Source organism: Pristiophorus japonicus, unplaced genomic scaffold (assembly GCF_044704955.1).
Source record: "Pristiophorus japonicus isolate sPriJap1 unplaced genomic scaffold, sPriJap1.hap1 HAP1_SCAFFOLD_455, whole genome shotgun sequence".
Lineage (NCBI taxonomy): Eukaryota > Metazoa > Chordata > Chondrichthyes > Pristiophoridae > Pristiophorus > Pristiophorus japonicus.
Genome location: NW_027254358.1, coordinates 245,601 through 265,463, shown reverse-complemented (window position 1 = coordinate 265,463; position 19,863 = coordinate 245,601). Strand labels below are relative to the sequence as shown.

The 19,863-nt window shown below is 46.4% G+C and overlaps 1 protein-coding gene across 1 annotated transcript in view; it reads right to left on the bottom strand.

Annotated features, from left to right (window-relative positions):
* Positions 1–1,357: 1,357 nt before the first annotated feature.
* Positions 1,358–19,863, bottom strand: part of LOC139252334 (probable G-protein coupled receptor 139) — a 39,493-nt gene continuing 20,987 nt past the window's right edge. Inside the window, exon 3 of the mRNA XM_070873338.1 lies at positions 1,358–1,578. Within this exon, the coding sequence (XP_070729439.1) occupies positions 1,358–1,578 (221 nt within the window). The remainder of the gene's footprint in view (positions 1,579–19,863) is intronic.

The window sequence follows — 19,863 nt, the reverse complement described above, 5'->3', positions numbered from 1 at the left end:
TTCGCCTGGATATTGCATTGCATTTCAACGGGAGATGCAGGGTAATGTTTCGCCAGTATAAATGGAGGGAAGATTGACTCTCTGGAGCAGGAATTTTGCTTACCTTGATTGACACTCAAGGAGTGTAGAGTGTCAACAGGGGGGACTGCAGAGAGCAAAATTCACCAGAAACCCCCCCTCCCCCCGTGTTTGGGCTCATTCGAAAGGAAATTAAATTTGGGACTATCTACCGAAAAGTTTGGAACTCTAAAGTGCTTATGGAAGAAACTACGAACTTAAATAGAATTATGAACTTTTACAAGACAAATTCAAGCCTGTGGGCGGACCTATGGAACAAAAGAAGCCCACTTGATTATTGGAACTGTCTGGGTGTGAGAACTGAGTTAACCTGTCTGGAAGAATGAGTATTTGGAAATCTTCCTCCACAAGAGACATTACCATCATAGTATCACCCAGAGATAACTCCCCATCAACATGGGTCTGGACAAACCATTTCAGCATATACATCAGGAAGAGGCCCAATCCAGCCTGTATGCGAAAGACTAAGCACAAAAGGACATTGCAATTACCAAACTAATTTTTCCATCAGGAAACAGTTTTTCGAAGATCAACCCACCCAAGACATATCAACTTTAATGAGCCCGACAAAATATTACAAAGAAGAACCAAGCCCGCCAAAATGATACAAAGGATTGTGAACAGATTGGGCGGCAAGATTAGAACACTGAAATCGTATAACTGGCCACTGTTTTCAACAGAGGTTAGAGAGACGAGAAGACGAAGAGAGAGAGTGGGGGAGAGAGGTGGTCGCTACTACCTCATCAAGACAAGGAGAGAAACCAACGTGACAGTTGTAAAACTAACTTCTCCAGCCTCGAAGTCTTGAAGGAAGGAAGAACATCACCATCTACCATTAACTATCAAAAGGATTGGTAAACATAAGCCCCTGCCCTGGAGTCTAACCGAGCTAGAATTAGGTATTGGGAGGTGGGAGGTATAATTTTACTGCAACCCCCTTTGAATGTGTAGTGTATGGTACTTTATTACAGTGATTCTAAGTTTGACCTTGTACCTTTCCTTGTCTTGTTCTTTATTAGAGTGATTGTAAGTTTGGCCGTGTATTTTCTTACGAGAGTAATAAGCCTGTATTACTTTGACTGTAATAAAACCAAAGTTCTTTGCATCAAACCAGTGTCCTCTGCACTTTTGTCACACCCCCCAAATAAATCCAGAGTGCAGAACCCAAGGGAGGGGGAGCGATTCGAAACCGCTCAAGTTGGTCAGAAGGGAACCTGACCCCCTCATAGAGACCACAAACAACACCCACCTCCCCCCTCCCCTTACAGCGTGAAGGGGTTTAGCGCCCAGGCGTGGCGAATGCAGCAACGGCCACGAACTTCAGTGCCGGTTTAGCCCTGGTGCTAACTCTTAGTGCCTGGGCTTCTCGTGCCTCGCAGATCGTGACATCATAAAGTGCGCAGTGCCCGTTACCGCCCAGGATGTAAAATTGACTTTTGCCCCTGAATGTATCGCCTTGCGTCACAACGTCAACACGGGGATGTGTTGTGAAGTCGCTGGCTGCTTGGGTAATTAAAGAGAATAGTTTCCAGCCAGTGCAATCTTTATTATTTGCACTAATCTGGTGCCTGCACAAAGTTTTTTATTGTTTCATGGGTGCAAGATGTCCCAGCCCTCCTACTTCTCCTATTATGCTGAGCCTTGGTGACATCATCGAAAAAACACAACATCACTTTCCAAATGCACATTGTCGACACCCAGCCCTACCTCATCTCCACCTCTCTCGACCCTCCACTGTCTCTCAATTGTAATACAAGCATAGAGATTGACAGCACGGAAGGAGGCCAAATTGTACCCTGCACTTTCTGTACTCCTCTAGAGTTTCTGCAGTATTGAGCCCTCAGTATCTGTCATAAGCCTCCGTTTTTTTCTTTATCATAACCTGTATATCCCTTGACATCCAGGGGGCTCTAGATGTTAGTCCCACACTTTTTCTTTAAAGGAACATACTTGCTCTAAACCCTCAGGATCTCCTCCTTGAATGCCTCCCACTGCTCTGACACTGATTTACCTCCCAGTAGCTGTTTCCAGTCCATTTTGGCTAAATCCCTTCTTAGCTGAGCAAAGTTTGGCTTTTCCTCAATTGAGAACTTTTATTCCTGGTCTATCTTTGTCCTTTTCCATAACTACCCTAAATCTAACTGAATTATCATCAATATCTAAAAAATGCTCTCCGACAGATACCCCTTCCACCTCTCCCAGCTTCATTCCCTAAAACTAACTCCAGAACCGCCCCCTCCTTTGTTTGTCTTGTAATATAATGGTTAACAAAGTTCTCCTGAATGCATTTTAGGAATTCCGCCTCCTCTATACCCTTCAAACTAATTTTATACCAGTTACTATTAGGATAGCTGTAATCCCCTACTATTACTGCCCAAAAGTGTTTGCACCTCTCAGCAACTTGCCGACATATTTGCACTTCTCTCTCCCTCTGACTGTTTGGGTGTCGATAGTACACTCCCAGTAGTGTGATCACCCGTCTTTGTTTTTCAATTCAACCCATATAACATCAGTTGATGACCCCTCTAACATATCATCCCTCCTCACAGCTATAATTGTTTCTTTAATCAATACTGCGACCCCACCCTCCTTTTTTACCCCCCTCTCTATCCCGTCTGAAAACCCTGTAACCAGGAATGTTGAGCTGCCATACCTGCCCTTCTTTCAGCCATGTCTCAGTAATAGCTATAATATCGTACTCCCAAGTGTCTATCTGTGCTCTCAGCTCATCTGCCTTATTCCCTGTATTCCTTGCATTGAAGTATATACCATTTAGCACTGCCAAACTTCCTTGTTGTCTATTTTCCAGCCCTTGTTTCATCTGTCTTCCAAATTCACTTTCTACTTTTCTGCTTTCCAACTCCTGTTTTGCTTCTCTCCCTTCAAATCTACTCTCCGGTTCCCACCCCCCTGCCAAGATAGTTTAAACCCTCCCCAATGGTACTAGCAACCCCTCCCCCCCCACCGCACGATGATATTGGTCCCGGCTCTGTTGAGGTGCAACCCATCCGGCCTGTACAGGTCCCACTTCCCCCGGAAATGATCCCAATGCCTCAGGAATCTAAAGCCCTCTCTCCTGCACCATCTCTCCAGCCACGCATTCAGCTGCTCTAACCTCCTGTTTCTGTCCTCACTAGCTCGTGGCACCGGAAGTAATTCACACTCCTAGCTCCCTAAAATCTGCCTGCAGGACCTAATCCCTCTTTCTGCCTATGTCATTGACACTGATATGGACCCCGACCTCTGACTGTTCTCCCTCTCACCGTAGAATGCACTGCAGATGTTCGGTCACACCCTTGGTCCCTCTTTAAATATTAGCACTGTCTCCTATTGCCCCTGTAATTACAAGTAATGTAATTGTCTGTAATTATCACATTATTAGTTTATTATTGTTACATTTTCTACTTCCCCTGTAAATATCAATACATTATCAGCTTCCCCTGTAAGAACATAACAACAGCAGAAATAGGAGCAGGAGTAGGCCATACGGCCCCTTGCGCCTGCTCCGCCATTCAATAAGATCACGGCTGATCATCGACCTCAACTCCACTTTCCCGCCCAATCCCCATATCCCTCGATTCCCTGAGACCCTAAAAATCTACCGATCTCAGCCTTGAATATATTCAGAGAATCAGCATCCACAGCCCTCTGGGGCAGAGAATACTAAAGATTCACAACCCTCTGAGTGAAGAAATTCCTCCTCATCTCTGGCTTAAATGGCCGACCCTTTATCCTCAGACTGTGCCCTCTCCTTCTAGACACTCCAGCCTGGGGAAACAACCTCTCAGCATCTCAGTACATTCTCTGTCCCCTGTAAATATCAGTACATTCTCTGTGTCCCCTGTAAATATCAGTACATTCTCTGTCCCCTGTAAATATCAGTACATTCTCTGCCCCCTGTAAATATCAGTACATTCTCTATGTCCCCTGTAAATATCAGTACATTCTCTGTCCCCTGTAAATATCAGTACATTCTCTGCCCCCTGTAAATATCAGTACATTCTCTATGTCCCCTGTAAATATCAGTACATTCTCTGTGTCTCCTGTAAATATCAGTACATTCTCTGTCCCCTGTAAATATCAGTACATTCTCTATGTCCCCTGTAAATATCAGTACATTCTATGTCCCCTGTAAATATCAGTACATTCTCTGTTCCCTGTAAGTATCAGTACATTCTCTGTCCCCTGTAAATATCAGTATATTCTCTGTCCCCTGTAAATATCAGTACTTTCTCTGTGTCCCCTGTAAATATCAGTACTTTCTCTGTGTCCCCTGTAAATATCAGTACATTCTCTGCTACCCTGAAATATCAGTACATTCTCTGTGTCCCCTGTAAATATCAGTACATTCTCTGTCCCCTGTAAATATCAGTACTTTCTCTGTGTCCCCTGTAAGTATCAGTACATTCTCTATGTCCCCTGTAAATATCAGTACATTCTCTGTCCACTGTAAATATCAGTACATTCTCTATGTCCCCTGTAAATATCAGTACATTCTATGTCCCCTGTAAATATCAGTACATTCTCTGTTCCCTATAAGTATCAGTACATTCTCTGTCCCCTGTAAATATCAGTATATTCTCTGTGTCCCCTGTAAATATCAGTACATTCTCTGCTACCCTGAAATATCAGTACATTCTCTGTGTCTCCTGTAAATATCAGTACATTCTCTGTCCCCTGTAAATATCAGGACATTCTTTGTGTCCCCCGTAAATCATAATCATCATAGGCAGTCCCTCAGAATCGAGGAAGACATGCTTCCACTCTTAACATGAGTTCTTAGGTGGCTGTACAATCCAATACGAGAACCAGTCTCTGTCGCAGGTGGGACAGATAGTCATTGACGGAAGGGTTGGGTGGGACTGGTTTGCCGCACGCTCTTTCCGCTGCCTGCGCTTGGTTTCTGCATGCTCTCGGCGATGAGACTCGAGGTGCTCAGTGCCCTCCTGAATGAACTTCCTCCACTGAGGGCGGTCTTTGGCCAGGGACTCCCAGATGTCAGTGGGGATGTTGCACTTCATCAGGGAGGCTTTGAGGGTGTCCTTGCAACATTTCCTCTGCCCACCTTTGGCTCGTTTGCCGTGAAGGAGTTCCAAGTAGAGCGCTTGCTGTGGGAGTCTCGTGTCTGGCGTGCGGACAATGTGGTCTGCCCAGTGGAGCTGATCAAGTGTGTTGAGTGCTTCAATGCTGGGGATGTTGGCCTGGTCAAGGACGGTAACGTTGGTGCATCTGTCATCACAGGGTATTTGCAGGATCTTGCGGAGATATCGTTGGTGGTATTTCTCCAGCGACTTGAGGTGTCTACTGTATATGGTCCATGCCTCTGAGCCATACAGGAGGGTGTGTATTAATACAGCCCTGTGGACCATGAGCTTGGTGGCAGTTTTGAGGGCCTGGTCTTCAAACACTCTTTTCCTCAGGCAGCCGAAGGCTGCACTGGCACACTGGAAGCGGTGTTGAATCTCATTGTCAATGTCGACTCTTGTTGATAAGAGGCTCCCGAGGTATGGAAAATGGTCCACGTTGTCCAGGGCCGTGCCGTGGATCTTGATGACTGGGGTACAGTGCTGTGCGGTGAGGACAGGCTGGTGGAGGATCTTTGTCTTGCGGATGTTTAGAGTAAGGCCCATGCTTTCGTACGCCTCAATACATACGTTGACAATGACTTGGAGTTCAGCAGGCATCATCCGTGTACTGTAGTTCGATGACAGAGGTTGGGGTGGTCTTGGACCTGGCCTGGAGATGGCGAAGGTTGAACAGCTTCCCACTGGTTCTGTAGTTTAGTTCCACTCCAGCGGGGAGCTTGTTGACTGTGAGGTGGAGCATGGCAGCGAGGAAGATTGAGAAGAAGTTTGGGGCGAGGACGCAGCCCTATTTGACCCGGGTCCGGACATGGATTGGGTCTGTAATAGATCCGTTGGTAAGGATCACGGACTGCATGTCGTCGTGCAGCAGGCAGAGGATGGTGATGAACTTTTGGGAGCATCTGAAACGGAGGAGGACACACTATTGACCCTTTTGGTTGACAGTGTCAAAGGCCTTTGTAAGTCATAGAAAGCCACGTATAAGGGCTGGCGCTGCTCCCTGCATTTTTCTTGCAGCTGCCGTGCTGTAAAAATCATGTCCGTTGTGCCCCGTAGGGGACGAAATCAGCACTGTGACTCTGGGAGGAGCTTCTCGGCCACAGGGAGAAGACGGTTGAGGAGGCAATATTCTCTGCTAACCTGTAAATATCAGTACATTGCCCCCTGTAAATATCAGTACATTGTCCCCTGTAAATATCAGTACATTCTCTGTGTCCCCTGTAAATATCAGTACATTCTCTGTGTCCCCTGTAAATATCAGTACATTCTCTCTGTCCCCTGTAAACATCATTACATTCTCTCTGTCCCCTGTAAACATCATTACATTCTCTATGTCCCCTGTAAATATCAGTACATTCTCTTTGTCCCCTGTAAACATCATTACATTCTCAGCTACCCTGTAAATATCAGTACATTCTCTGCTAGTCTATAAATATTAGTATGTTCTCTGCTACCCTGTAAATATCAGTACATTTTCTCTGTCCCCTGTAAATATCAATACATTCTCTGTGTCCCTTGTAAATCATCATCATCATAGGCGGTCCCTCGGAATCGAGAAAGACTTGCTTCCACTCTTAACATGAGTTCTTAGGTGACTGAACAGTCTAATACGAGAGCCACAGTCCCTGTCACAGGTGGGGCAGATAATCATTGAGGGAAAGGATGGGTGGGACAGGTTTGCTGCACACTCTTTCCGCTGCCTGCGCTTGATTTCTGCATGTTTTCGGCGATGAGACTCGAGGTGCTCAGCGCCACCCCGGGTGCACTTCCTCCACTGAGGGCCGTCTTTGGCCAGGGACTCCCAGGTGTCAGTGGGGATGTTGCACTTTATCAGGGAGGCTTTGAGGGTGTCATGAGCTTGGTGATAGTTTTGAGGGCCTGATCTTCAAACACTATTTTCCTCAGGCGGCCGAAGGCTGCACTGGTGCACCGAACCTTACAAAGGCCTTTGACACCATCGACTGCGAAGGTCTATGGAGCGTCCTCCTCCATTTCGGATGCTCCCAAAAGTACGTCACCATCCTCCGCCTGCTCGGCAACGACATGCAGGCCGCGATCCTTACCAACGGATCAATCACAGACCCAATCCATGTCCGGACCGGGGTCAACTAGGGGTCCATCATCGCCCCAAACCTCTTCTCAATCTTCCTCACTGCCATGCTCCACCTCACAGTCAACAAGTTCCCCGCTGGAGTGGAACTAAACTATAGAACCAGTGGGAACCTGTTCAACATTCTCTGCTATCCTGTAAATATCAGTATATTCTCTGTGTCCCCTGTAAATATCAGTACATTCTTAGCGTCCTCTGTAAATATCGGTACGTTCTCTGCTACGCTGTAAATAGAAACATAGAAAATAGGTGCAGGAGTAGGCCATTCAGCCCTTCAAGCCTGCACACCATTCAATAAGATCATGACTGATCAGTCACCTCAGTGCCCTTTTCCTGCCTTCTCTCCATACCACTTGATTCCTTTAGCCATAAGGGCCATATCCAACTCCCACTTGAATATATCTAATGAACTGGCATCAACAACTCTCTGCGGAAGAGAATTCCACATGTTAGCAACTCTCTGAGTGAAGAAGCTTCTCCTCATCTCAGTCCTAAATGGCCTACCCCTTATCCTTAGACTGTGACCCCTGGTTCTGGACTCCCACAACATCGGGAACATTCTTCCTGCATCTAACCTGTCCAGTCCCATCAGAATTTTATATTTTTCGATGAGATACCCTCTCATTCTTCTAAACTCCAGTGAATACAGGCCCAGTCGATCCAGTCTCTCTCCATATGTCAGTCCTGCCATCCCGGGCATCAGTCTGGTGAACCTTCGCTGCACTCCCTCAATAGCAAGAACGTCCTTCCTCAGATTAGGAGAACAAAATGGAACACAATATTCCAGATGAGGCCTCACCAAGGCCCTGTACAGCTGCAGTAAGATCTCCCTGCTCCTATAATCAAATCCCCTAGCTATGAAGGCCAACATGTCATTTGCCTTCTTCAATGCCTGCTGCACCTGATTGCCAACCTTCAATGACTGATGTACCATGATTGCTAGGTCTCATTGCACCTCCCTTTTTCCTAATCTGCTGCCATTCAGATAATATTCTGCTTTCACGTTTTTGCCACCAAAATGGATAACCTCACATTTATCCACATTATACTGCATCTGCCATGCATTTGCCCACTCACCTAACCTGTCCAAGTCACCCTGCAGCCTTTTAGCATCCTCCTCACAGCTTTTCACCACCATAACATCGCCCATCTCCGTCCCCTGCCTCAGCTTATTCACTGCTGAAGCCCTTATCCATGCCTAAGGCGTGAGACTGCCTCCTGGAACACAGTGTCCAGGTAACTCTCCCCCTCCCTGATGTGTCGCAGTGCCTGAAGCTCGGACCCCAGCTCATCAACACGAAGCCAAAGTTCCTCGAGTTGCCAACACTTGCTGCAGATGTGGTCACCGTGGATCACACTGGTGTCCACCAGCTCCCACACGCTGCAGCTGCAACACATCACCCACCCCGCCATCTCGAGTGTATTTTAGTTAATGAATTAGGTTGTCAAGTTTGAAATATCAAATTATGTTTGTATAGTTTTTAATCTGGAATCACGGCTCTTTCATTCATTCAAATTTGATCCATGGTCAGGGACAGGAGGGTGTGTCTACGAGTGAGGCAGGTATGGGGACTCAGGAGGTAGTGATGGAGGAGCCTCAGCCCTTGCTCTTGTCCAAAAGGTTCGAGGCTCTTGCTCCCTGTGTGGACGAGAGCAGGGACTGCAGGGAGGATGAGCAAACTGACCACTGCACCATGGTACAGGGGCCATTCAAGTGGGGGGAGTAAAATGAAATGTAGTAGTAGTGGGGGATAGATAAAGTTCTCTGCAGCCGAGAGCATGAGACGCGAAGGCTGTGTTGCCTGCCCAGTGCCAGGGTTAAGGGCATCTCCTCTGGGCTGGAGAGGAAGTTGGAGTCGGAGGGGGAAGATCCAGTTGTCGTGGTCTACGTGGGTACCAACGACATTGGTAGGACAAAGAAAGAGGGAGTGTGAGCAGCTAGGGACTAAAAAGCAGAACCACAAAGGTAATACTCTCTGGATTACTACCTGAGCCACGAGCAAATTTGCATCGGGTAAATAAGATCAGAGAGTTAAACACGTGGCTCAAAGATTGGTCAGGGAGAAATGGGTTTTGATTCATGGGGCACTGGCACCAGTACTGGGATAAGAGGGAGCAGTTCCTTTGGGACGGGCTTCACTTGAACCAGGCTGAGACTAGTGTCCTGCTGAATCGAATAACTCGGGCTGTAGAGAGGGTTTAAAACTAAATAGTGGGGGGCGGGGTTGGGGGAGAGGCGGGGCCGTGGGGGGTGTTCAGGTGAGGGGTAATGTAAAAAGTCAAAGGGAAAGTGCAGGGTAGCAATAGGGATAATGATGACCAGAAGGCGACAGGAAGGGACAGAGCGGATAAACATAAGAGTGCAACAGAAAGTAGTCGGGATAAATGGTTAAAAGAAAAAAATTAAAAGCTCTTTATCTAAATGCACGCAGCATTCGTAACAAGATAGATGAGTTGATGGCACAAATAGAAATAAATGGGTTTGATCTGATAGCCATTACAGAGACGTGGTTGCAAGGTGACCAGGACTGGGAACTGAATATTCAGGGGTATTTGACATTTCGTAAGGACAGATAGAAAGGAGAAGGAGGTGGGTTAGCTCTGTTAGTAAGGGATGAGATCAGTAGTGAGAAATGATATTGGCTCGGAAGATCAAGATGTAGAATCAGTTTAGGTGGAGATAAGAAATAGTAAGGGAAAGAAGTCACTGGTGGGAGTGGCCAGAAAACCTCGGGAGGACAATTGGGCAAGCCACAGCCATTCCACCAAAGTCGGCAGCCACTCCCCCGCACCGTGGCCGCCAATATTCGGGGGTTACAGGCCTGAAGGAGAGCGGCAATTTCAGCCCCTAAACTTAAAGAAAGGCAATTATGAAGGTATGAAGACAGAGTCGGCTAAAGTGGACTGGGAAAATAGATTAAAGGGATGTAATCAATCCGGACCAGAGGTGTTATCTGCTTTGAGTTTGAAGTGAGGCTTTTGAGCTCTGCTATAATTAAAAGGTTAAGAAGGGCTCTCAGGACTCAAATGAATTAATGGGCTGTTTGCAGTGATCAGCGTTTAGATCGCTTAATAGGCAGTTGAGACAGTGCTGAGAATAACATGTTGACTTTGCAAGAACTACCCGAGGTAAGCTGCGTGACTTAGAAATGGAACCACAGAGGCCCAGGAGTGTGGTAAAGCAGAACAATGGGGCAGAAGTAAACCGTTAACGGGATACCACCGGGCCTGAGCAAAGGTCAGGCTAACAACAATAGATTGTGGCCACATCAGTCAGGTGCTTCTTCCGGTAATGGAAGCAGTACCTTAATGTTACACAAGCTCGGCATAAAACAGAGGCGAGTGACTTTATGTGACGCGGAAGGAAGTAACCAATTAGCCAATGTGCAAGTGGGCTTTAGGCTAATCAAATTGTGCCAGACGATCGTGCACAAGGTTGAGCATGTATGTTTAAGTGTATAAAAGATTGTTTGAAACTACATATTGTTGGACGGTGACCTGGCTAGACCTGAAGCCGGTCACCCCACACCGGTGGGAATAAAGATTGCTTGAATCTTCGAACACTGACCTGGTATCGAGTGTTTATTTTAAATACTCCACTTCAGAGTTTGATTAGTTTATTTAATAAATCTCCTCTTATTATTTTAAATATAGTAATCTCATTTCTAATCTCATTATCAGATGTCCCGTCCACCTTTTCTGTCTCCCTGCTAAATACTGAAGCAAAGTAATTATTTAATATTTCTGCCGTCTCTCTATTGCTGCCTGTGGTATTATCCTCCCCATCCTTCAGTGGTCCTATTCCCACCCTGACCTTCCTTGTTTTTATTGATGTGCCTGTAAAAATATTTTACTATTTTTTAAATGTTCCTTGCTAATTTAGTTTCATAGTTCCTCTTTGCCTTCCTAATTGTGTTTTTTTTACTTCCTCCTAATGTCTTCATATTCTCCTTTATCATGCTCTCCCCTGCTATCCATGTGCTTAATGTATGTCTCTTTCCTTACCCTCAATTTTTCCACAGTGTCTCATTAGTGTCTCATGGATTCTATTTCTGTCTTGCTGATAAATGAATCACTTTTTTCGAATGTCATTATGTTATCCCTAATAAGTACAGCTACTACACCTCCCCCTATTCTCTTCTCTATCTTTTTTAAATATGTTATATATTGCAAGGTGTAATCCTTATTTTTCTGTTGCCATGTCTCATCGAAACATAGAAACATAGAAAATAGGTGCATGAGTAGGCCATGCAGCCCTTCGAGCCTGCACCACCATTCAATAAGATCATGGCTGATCATTCACATCAGTACCCCTTTCCTGCTTTCCCTCCATACTCCTTGATCCCTTTAGCTATAAGGGCCATATCTAGCTCCCTCTTGAATATATCCAATGAACTGGCATCAACAACTCTCTGCGGTAAGGAATTCCACAGGTTAACAACTCTCAGAGTGAAGAAGTTTCTCCTCATCTCAGTCCTAAATAGCTTACCCCTTATCCTTAGATTATGTCCCCTGATTCTGGACTTCCCCAAAATCTGGAACATTCTGCCGACATCTAACCTGTCCAGTCCCGTCAGTATTTTATATTTTTCTATGAGATCCCCTCTCATTCTTCTAAACTCCAGTGAATACAGGCCCAGTCGATCCAGTCTCTCCTCATATGTCAGTCCTGCCATCTACCCGGGAATCAGTCTGGTGAACCTTCGCTGCACTCCCTCAATAGCAAGAACGTCCATCCTCAGATTAGGAGACCAAAACTGAACATAATATTCCAGGTGAGGCCTCACTAAGCCCCTGCACAACTGCAGTAAGACCTCCCTGCTCCTATACTCAAATCCCCTAGCTATGAAGGCCAACATGCCATTTGCCTTCTTCACCGCCTGCTGTACCTGCATGCCAACTTTCAATGACTGATATACCATGGCACCCAGGTCTCGTTGCACCTCCCCTTTTACTAATCTGCCGCCATTCAGTTAATATTCTGCCTTTGTGTTTTTGTCACCAAAATGGATAACCTCACATTTATCCACATTATACTGCATCTGCCACGCGTTTGCCCATTCACCTAACCTGTGCAAGTCACCCTGCAGCCTTTTAGCATTCTCCTCAAAGCTCACACCACCACCCAGCTTAGTATCATCTACAAACTTGGAGATATTACACTCAATTCTCCCATCCAAATCATTAATGTATATTGCAAATAGTTGGGATCCCAGCACTGAGTCCTGCGGCACCCCACTAGTCACTGCCTGCCATTCTGAAAAGGACCCATTTATCCCGACTCTCTGCTTCCTGTCCACCAACCAGTTCTCCATCCACATCAGTACACTACCCACAATACCATGTGCATTAATTTTGCACACCAATCTCTTGTGTGGGATCTTGTCAAAAGCCTTTTGAAAGTCCAAATACACCACATCCACTGGTTTTCCCTTGTCCACTCTACCAGTTACATCCTCAAAAAATTCTAGAAGATTTGTCAAGCAGGATTTCCCTTTCATAAATCCATGCTGACTTGGACCGATCTCGTCACTCCTTTCCAAATGTGCTGCTATTTCATCTTTAATAATTGATTCCAACATTTTCCCCACTACCGATGTCACGTTAACCGGTCTATAATTACCCATTTTCTCTCTCCCTCCTTTCTTAAAAAGTGGCATTACATTAGCTATCCTCTAGTCCATAGGAACTGATCCAGAGTCGATAGACTTGGAAAATGATCACCAATGCATCCACTATTTCTAGGGCTACTTCCTTAAATACTCTGGGATGCAGGCCATCAGGCCCCGGGGATTTATCGGCCTTCAATCCCATCAATTTCCAGAACACAATTTACTATTAATAAGGATTCCCTTCAATTCCTCATTCTCTCTTGACCCTCGGTCTCCTAGTATTTCCGGAAGGTTATTTGTGTCTTCCTTTTTGAACCAAAGTATTTATTTAACTGGTCCGCCATTTCTTTGTTCCCCATTATAAATTCACCTGAATCTGACTGCGAGGGACCTACGTTTGTTTTCATTAATCTTTTTCTTGTCACATATTATGGATATGTCTCAGTAATCCTTATTATGTCTGGTTCCTCGCAATGCATGATTTCAATGCATGTTACAGTATTTGATTCCTTTGTATAATAACCTATTCTTACTCGAAATATAGTTACTCTAAACACTAGATTTGTTTTGCTGCTGATTAATCAACTTTGTCAACATGCTCTTAAGAATCTGTGCATCATTAGTGCTGAATTTTACGATCTGTCTATTAGACAGGATGGATATTGGGCTGTGGTTATTGATTATTCTACTTCTGTAGCTGATTAATTTTGACAGACCAGTTTATCTATGATTCTGAGTCTCTACACAGGTAACCGGCAGCGATCTCTGCCCCTAGCTCAATGAGGTTTGTCCCTGCAAGAGACACGTATAACTAAAGAACCTACGTCATGGATTTTTATAATACAGAGATCAATCTGGGGGCAGTAAACAACACTAATAAACTCTGAATAATGCTTTGATAAATAAATTACTTCAATATCTGCAATGTTATGAAAGACCTGATGACTGTGATTAATTATTGTTCATTACAGAGAATTACACAGGCCGAGACATTGGCTTCGTTAGCACCTCCTGTTACTGCATCTATCTAACCACTTACCAACTGGGTGCGGCAAGACGGAATCATAGAAGCACAGAATCATTGAATTTACAGCACGGAAGGAGGTCATTTCGGCCCATCGTGTCCGCGCCGGCCGACTAAGAGCTTTCCAGCCTAATCCCACTTTCCAGTTCTTGGTCCGTAGCCCTGTAGGTAATGGCAATTCAAATGCACCGCCAAGTACTTTTTAAATGTGGTGAGGGTTTCTGCCTCTACCACCCTTTCAGGCAGTGAGTTCCAGACCCTCACCACCCTCTGGGTAAAGACATTTCCCCTCAAATCCCCTCTATACCTCCCCCCCAATTACTTTAAAAATATGGGCCCTGGTTGTTGACCCCTCTGCTAAGGGAATCAGGTCCTTCTTATCCACTCTATCCAGGCCCCTCATAATTGTATACACCTCAATCAGGTCTCCCCTCAGCCTCCTCTGTTCCAAAGAAAACAGACCCAGCATCTCCAATCTTTCCTCACAACAAAAATTCTCCAGTCCAGGCAAATTCTTGTAAATCTGTTCTGCACCCTTTCCAATGTAATCACATGTTTCCTGTAATGTGGTGACCAGAACTGCACACAGTACTATCTGTGGACCTGCACTCCAAGCTCCTTTTGTCCCTCTACACTTTTCACTGTCCCACCATTTAACGTCTATTCCCTTGCCTTATTAGACCTCCCCAAATGCATTACCTCACACACTTATCCGGATTGAATACAATTTGCCACTGTTCTGCCCATCTGACCAGTACATTGATATCTTCCTGCAGTCTACAGCTTTCTTCTTCATTACTGAGATGAACGACACCCGGTAACTTCAGCGGGATGTTTGCGGCAGTGGAGATCGTGATGTCATTGCCATGCACATCGCACCGGCAACATCCCGACCGAAACTTGGGTACCGCCCCCTGAGCATCGTCGGGCGAGAAACATCGGCAGCTGCAGGAGGCGTGGATCGGGAGATCAGGAGCTTTGGGGGCGAAACATCAAGGCGAGGCGGCCGAGGTAAATAAGGAAATTTCAACAGTGGTGTTGCTCATTGTTTCAGATTCCTCTTCGGCCGCGATCTATCAGCCCGGGCTTCAGGCTGGATGGGATGGATCGGGAGGATCGGGATGGATCTGGAGGATCAGGATGAATCAGGGTGGATTGGGCAGGATCGGGATGGATTGGGCTGGATCGGGATGGATCGGGATGGATCGGGACGGGTTGGGATGGATCAGGGTGGATCGACTGGATTGGGACGAGTCGGACTGGAGTAGGCCGGATCGGGCAGGATCGGGATGGATTGGGCCGGATCGGGGCGGATTTGGATGAATCAGACTGGAGCGGGCCGGATCGGGCAGGATCGGGACAGATCGGGATGGATCGGGACAGATTGGGGCAGATCGGGGGGATCGGGCATGATCGGGATGGATCGGGATGGATCGGGGCGGATCGGGCTGGATCGGGGCGGATCGGGAGGGATCGGGAAGGGTCGGGAGGATCGGGATGGATTGGGCCGGATCGGGGCGGATCGGGAGGATCGGGCAGGATCGGGACAGATCGGGATGGATCGGGGCGGATCGGGCAGCATCTGTATGGATCGGGCCGGATCGGGCCAGATCGGGGCTGCCCTCAGGAGCCAGCTCATCGGTCCCAGTGCAGAGCCAGCAGCGATGGCCTTTCCCTTTAAGGGAGGGAGGAGCCTGTGAAGGTGACAGCGTTGTTCGGCCCATTGGGCTGCACTGCACCACTCCCGCCCCGCCTGCGTCCTGTTGCGCTCTAGGAAGAAAGTTGAGGGTTTGATTTAACGTTCCACTTCCTTCCTGGAGCACAAACACAGTTTCTTTAAAGTTGAAAATCATTAGTGCCTGCTGCTCATTTTCTCAACTTTCAAATTTCTCCCCCATAGAATTTACAGACCATCAGCTCAACTGGTCAATGCCAATGTTTGTGCTCCACATCAGCCTCCTTCCAGCACTCTTCATCTAACCCTATCACCATATACCTTTATTCCTTTCTCCCTCATGTACCTAGTTTCCTCTTAAATGCTTCGATGTGATTGGCCTCTATTACTCCAGGTATATCGAGTTCCACATTTTAACCACTCTCTGAGTAAAGAAATTGATCATGAATTGCTTATTGTATTGACCAATGACTGTCTTATACTGATGCTCTCCACTTTTGGTGTGGTGGAGTAATTCGGCTCCTTCGTGCCTCCCATTGGTGCCTGGTGGGGTCGCCAGCGGGGTGCTGAGAGACCAGTGACCGGGTGCAGCAAGTTCAGCAATGCTGGCAGACTTCAGTGCCGGTTTAGCACTGGCACGAACTCTCACCGCCTGGGCCTCCAGCGCCTCGCAGATCGTGACGTCATAAAGTGCTCAGCACCCCGTTACCGCCCGGGATGTGAGATTACCTCCTGCCCGCTGCTGTATCGCCGGGCATCAACAACGGCAGGAAGAGGAGGCGATGTCAACATGGCTGGCTGCTTGGGGAGCGCTAATTAAAGGGAATGGCTTTCAGGTAGGCCAACCTTTATTATCTGCACCAGTCTGGTGCCTGCTGAAAGTTTTTGCTGTTTCACTGGTGCAAAATGTCCAAGCTCTCCACTGTGTGGGAGTACTTGGGGCAGTAATGGCTGTCACGCAGGTTACCTTGCAATATAGAATTCCCGACAAGTAGATTGTGCACCATCATAGGCTCTACCCTTTAAGCTTGGGAAGCAACCTCTGATACCGTTAGCAATGAGCTACAAATTATTCAGCGCTCTGCCGTCACCACCCCACTCTTGGACTTTAGCGCCCGAAGAGGAGTTTATAGCAACTGATTTCGTGCTCCGTTCCCTCGGAGCACCAAAGCTGAATTTCCTGACACTACTTTGCAAATGTTAACGTCCAAATTGGGGCGCGACAGAATTTCTAGCCCTTGGACCTCCACAATTAGGCAAATCATCTCTCTGTCAACCCGATCGGACCCCTTCATAGTATTAAAGACCTTGATAAGGTCAGTGCTCAGCCTTCTCTTTTCTAGAGAAAAGGGTCCCAGCCTGTTCAGTCTATCCTGGTAGTTAAAATCTCTCAGTTCTACTTTCATCCTTGAAAAATATTTTGTGCCATCTCCAGTCCTCAACATTCTTTTTGTAATATGGAGACCAGAACTGTCACAGTGTGCCTGCCCAGTGTGGTCTCACCAAGATTCGATTTAAGTTTAATATAACCCCCCTCTGCTTTTCAATTCTATTCCTCTGGAAATGAACCCCAGTGCTTTGTTTGCATTTTTTAAATTGTTTTGTTAACCTGTGTTGCAACTTTAAATGATTTGTGGCTGATGTGGGAATGAGGGCTGCCTTTTCATGGGACGCCAGCACCAATTCTAGGACAGGAAGGAGCTGGGAAAGTGGGGTTGAGGCCAGGATCAGATCAGCCATGATCTTATTGAATGGCGGAGCAGGCTCGAAGGGCCAAATGCCCTACTCCTGCTCTTATTTATTTTTTTCTTATAGAGCTGTACCGATGGTAAGGGCTCCACTTTAACCGGGATGGGACCCATGTCCAAGCGGAAAGGGTAAATAGGGAGGTGGCAAAAGCTTTAAACTAGTAAGAAGTGGGGAGGCATCTACAAGAAATGGAACCAGCCTAACTATAAATAAAACAGGAAAAAAGAACACAGGAAAGAATAAAGTAAGGGAGGACATTGATGGCAAGGGAATTAATAGAGTTACAGAACAGGAATCTAAAAAGATGGTTAAACATAAAGTGAGAGGAAATCCTATTAAAAATGAGTTAAACTGCCTGTACAGCATTGCACACAGTGTACATAATAAAACAGGGGAGCTGAAGGCAATCATACGTTGTGAGGAAGCAGACATAGTAGGGACTACTGAGACATGGCTCCAGAAAAATCAGGACTGGGAATTAAACATTGCAGGGTACAACATATTTAGAAAAGATACAGCGGGAAAAAGGGGAGGTGGAGGATCAGTACTTATTAGGGATAACATAATGGCAGTAGAAAAAGTGACGCAGCTATCAGAAAGACAGAAATGGAATCCATGTGGATAGAGATAATAAAGATAATAAAGGATCAATCACACTAATAGGTGTAGTCTACAGACTACCTAATAGTGAAAGGGAAGTGGAGGAAGAAATATGTAGACAAATTAGGGAAATGAGTAAAAATCATAGAATAATAATCCTGGTGAATTTCAACTACCCCGATATTAATTGGACAGAAGAGGTAGGTAAAGGGGATAATGGAATAGAGTTCATACAATGTGTACAGGACTCCTTTCTAACCCAATATATAAAAAGCCCAACAAGGAAGGAGTCACTATTAAATCCAGTAATGTAGAATGAACCAGAGCTGATAAGAGAAGTAAAAGTAGGAGAACATCGAGGCAATAGTGACCATAATATAACATGCTTTAAGATGATAATTGAGAAGGACATAAATCTGACGAAAACCAGGGTAATAGATTGGAGAAAAGCTGAGGAACTATGAAATTAAATTATCAAGGAACATAAAACAGAGTAAAATATTTTACAGGAACATCAGTAAAAAAGGAAGGTTGGGATGGGAATAGGGCCATTAAGGGATAGACAGGATGATACACAGGTAAAGATAGAGAGATGGTAGAAATATTGAATAATTATTTTGCTTCAGTATTTACCAGGAAGATGGAACAGGTGGACATGACATTGGATCACAAGACCAGACCAGAGCGGGGGTTTGAAAAGGCAGCACAGTTCGGGAGGGGCCAGGGATAGGAAGGAGCCGGAGATCGGGAGGAGCCGGATATCAGGAGGAGCCGGGGATCGGGAGGAAATCAGGACCAGGAGCCGGAGATCAGGAGGAACGAACTGCAGCAGCGACAGGAGTAAGGGACAAAAAGTAAAAAGAATCAAAATCAAAGTTGACGTCACAGCCAAGCACGTAAGTGATTGGCTGGTGGATTGGTGAGTATTTTTCTTTTCTTTAAAAAACCTTGGGCATTGGTGTAAGTTAGGAACTGCAATCGAATAGATCAGTGATCTTTATTATCCAAGGAGAACTAATTAATTAAATCAGCTGTTTGCTGAGTAGCGGCTGGGTGTGTTTTGCTAAGGTTTAGAGTTTAGTTCTACTCGATAGTTCCGAGTGCAACTAGAGGGATGGCAGGGCAGCTTAGTCCCGTGGATTGCACATCCTGTGGCGTGTGGGAAATCCTGAAATCCTGGATGCTTGGCGCAGCTGGGACGACCACGTGTGCAGGAGGTGTCTCCAGCTGCACCAACTCCAGCTCCGTGTTTTGGAGCTTGGTCGGCGGCAGGAGTCACTGTGGTGCATCCGTGAGACCTAGAGCGACGTGGATAGCACGTTTCTAGAGGTGGTCACCCCGCAGCTTAAGAGTGTGCAGGCAGATAGGGATTGTGTGACCGCCGGACAGAAGAGGAGGACTAGGCAGCTAGGGCAGGTGTCCCCTGAGTACATCTCGCTCTCCAACTGGTATTCTGCTCTGAGTACCGGTGAGGGTGATGGTGTCTCTGGGGAGTGCAGTCAGAGCTAAATCCACGGCACCACGGGTGGCTCAGCTGCACAGGGGGGAGGAAGAAGAATGGAAGAGCAATAGTGGTAGGGAATTCGACAGTCAGGGGAGCAGACAGGCGTTTCTGTGGCCGCAGACGTGACTCCAGGATGGTATGTTACCTCCCTGGTGCCAGGGTCAAGGATGTCACGAGCAGCTGCAGGACATTCTGGGGGCAGAGGGTGAACAGCCAGAGGTCATGGTCCATATCAGGACTAATGACATAGGTAGAAAGAGGGACGAGGTCCTCCAGGCAGAGTTTAGGGAGCTAGGAGAGAGATTAAAAAGCAGGACCTCAAAGGTAGTAATCTCAGGATTACTCCCGGTGCCACGAGCAAGTGAGTACAGAAATAGGAGGATAGAGCAGATGAATACATGGCTGGAGAGATGGTGCAGGAGGGAGG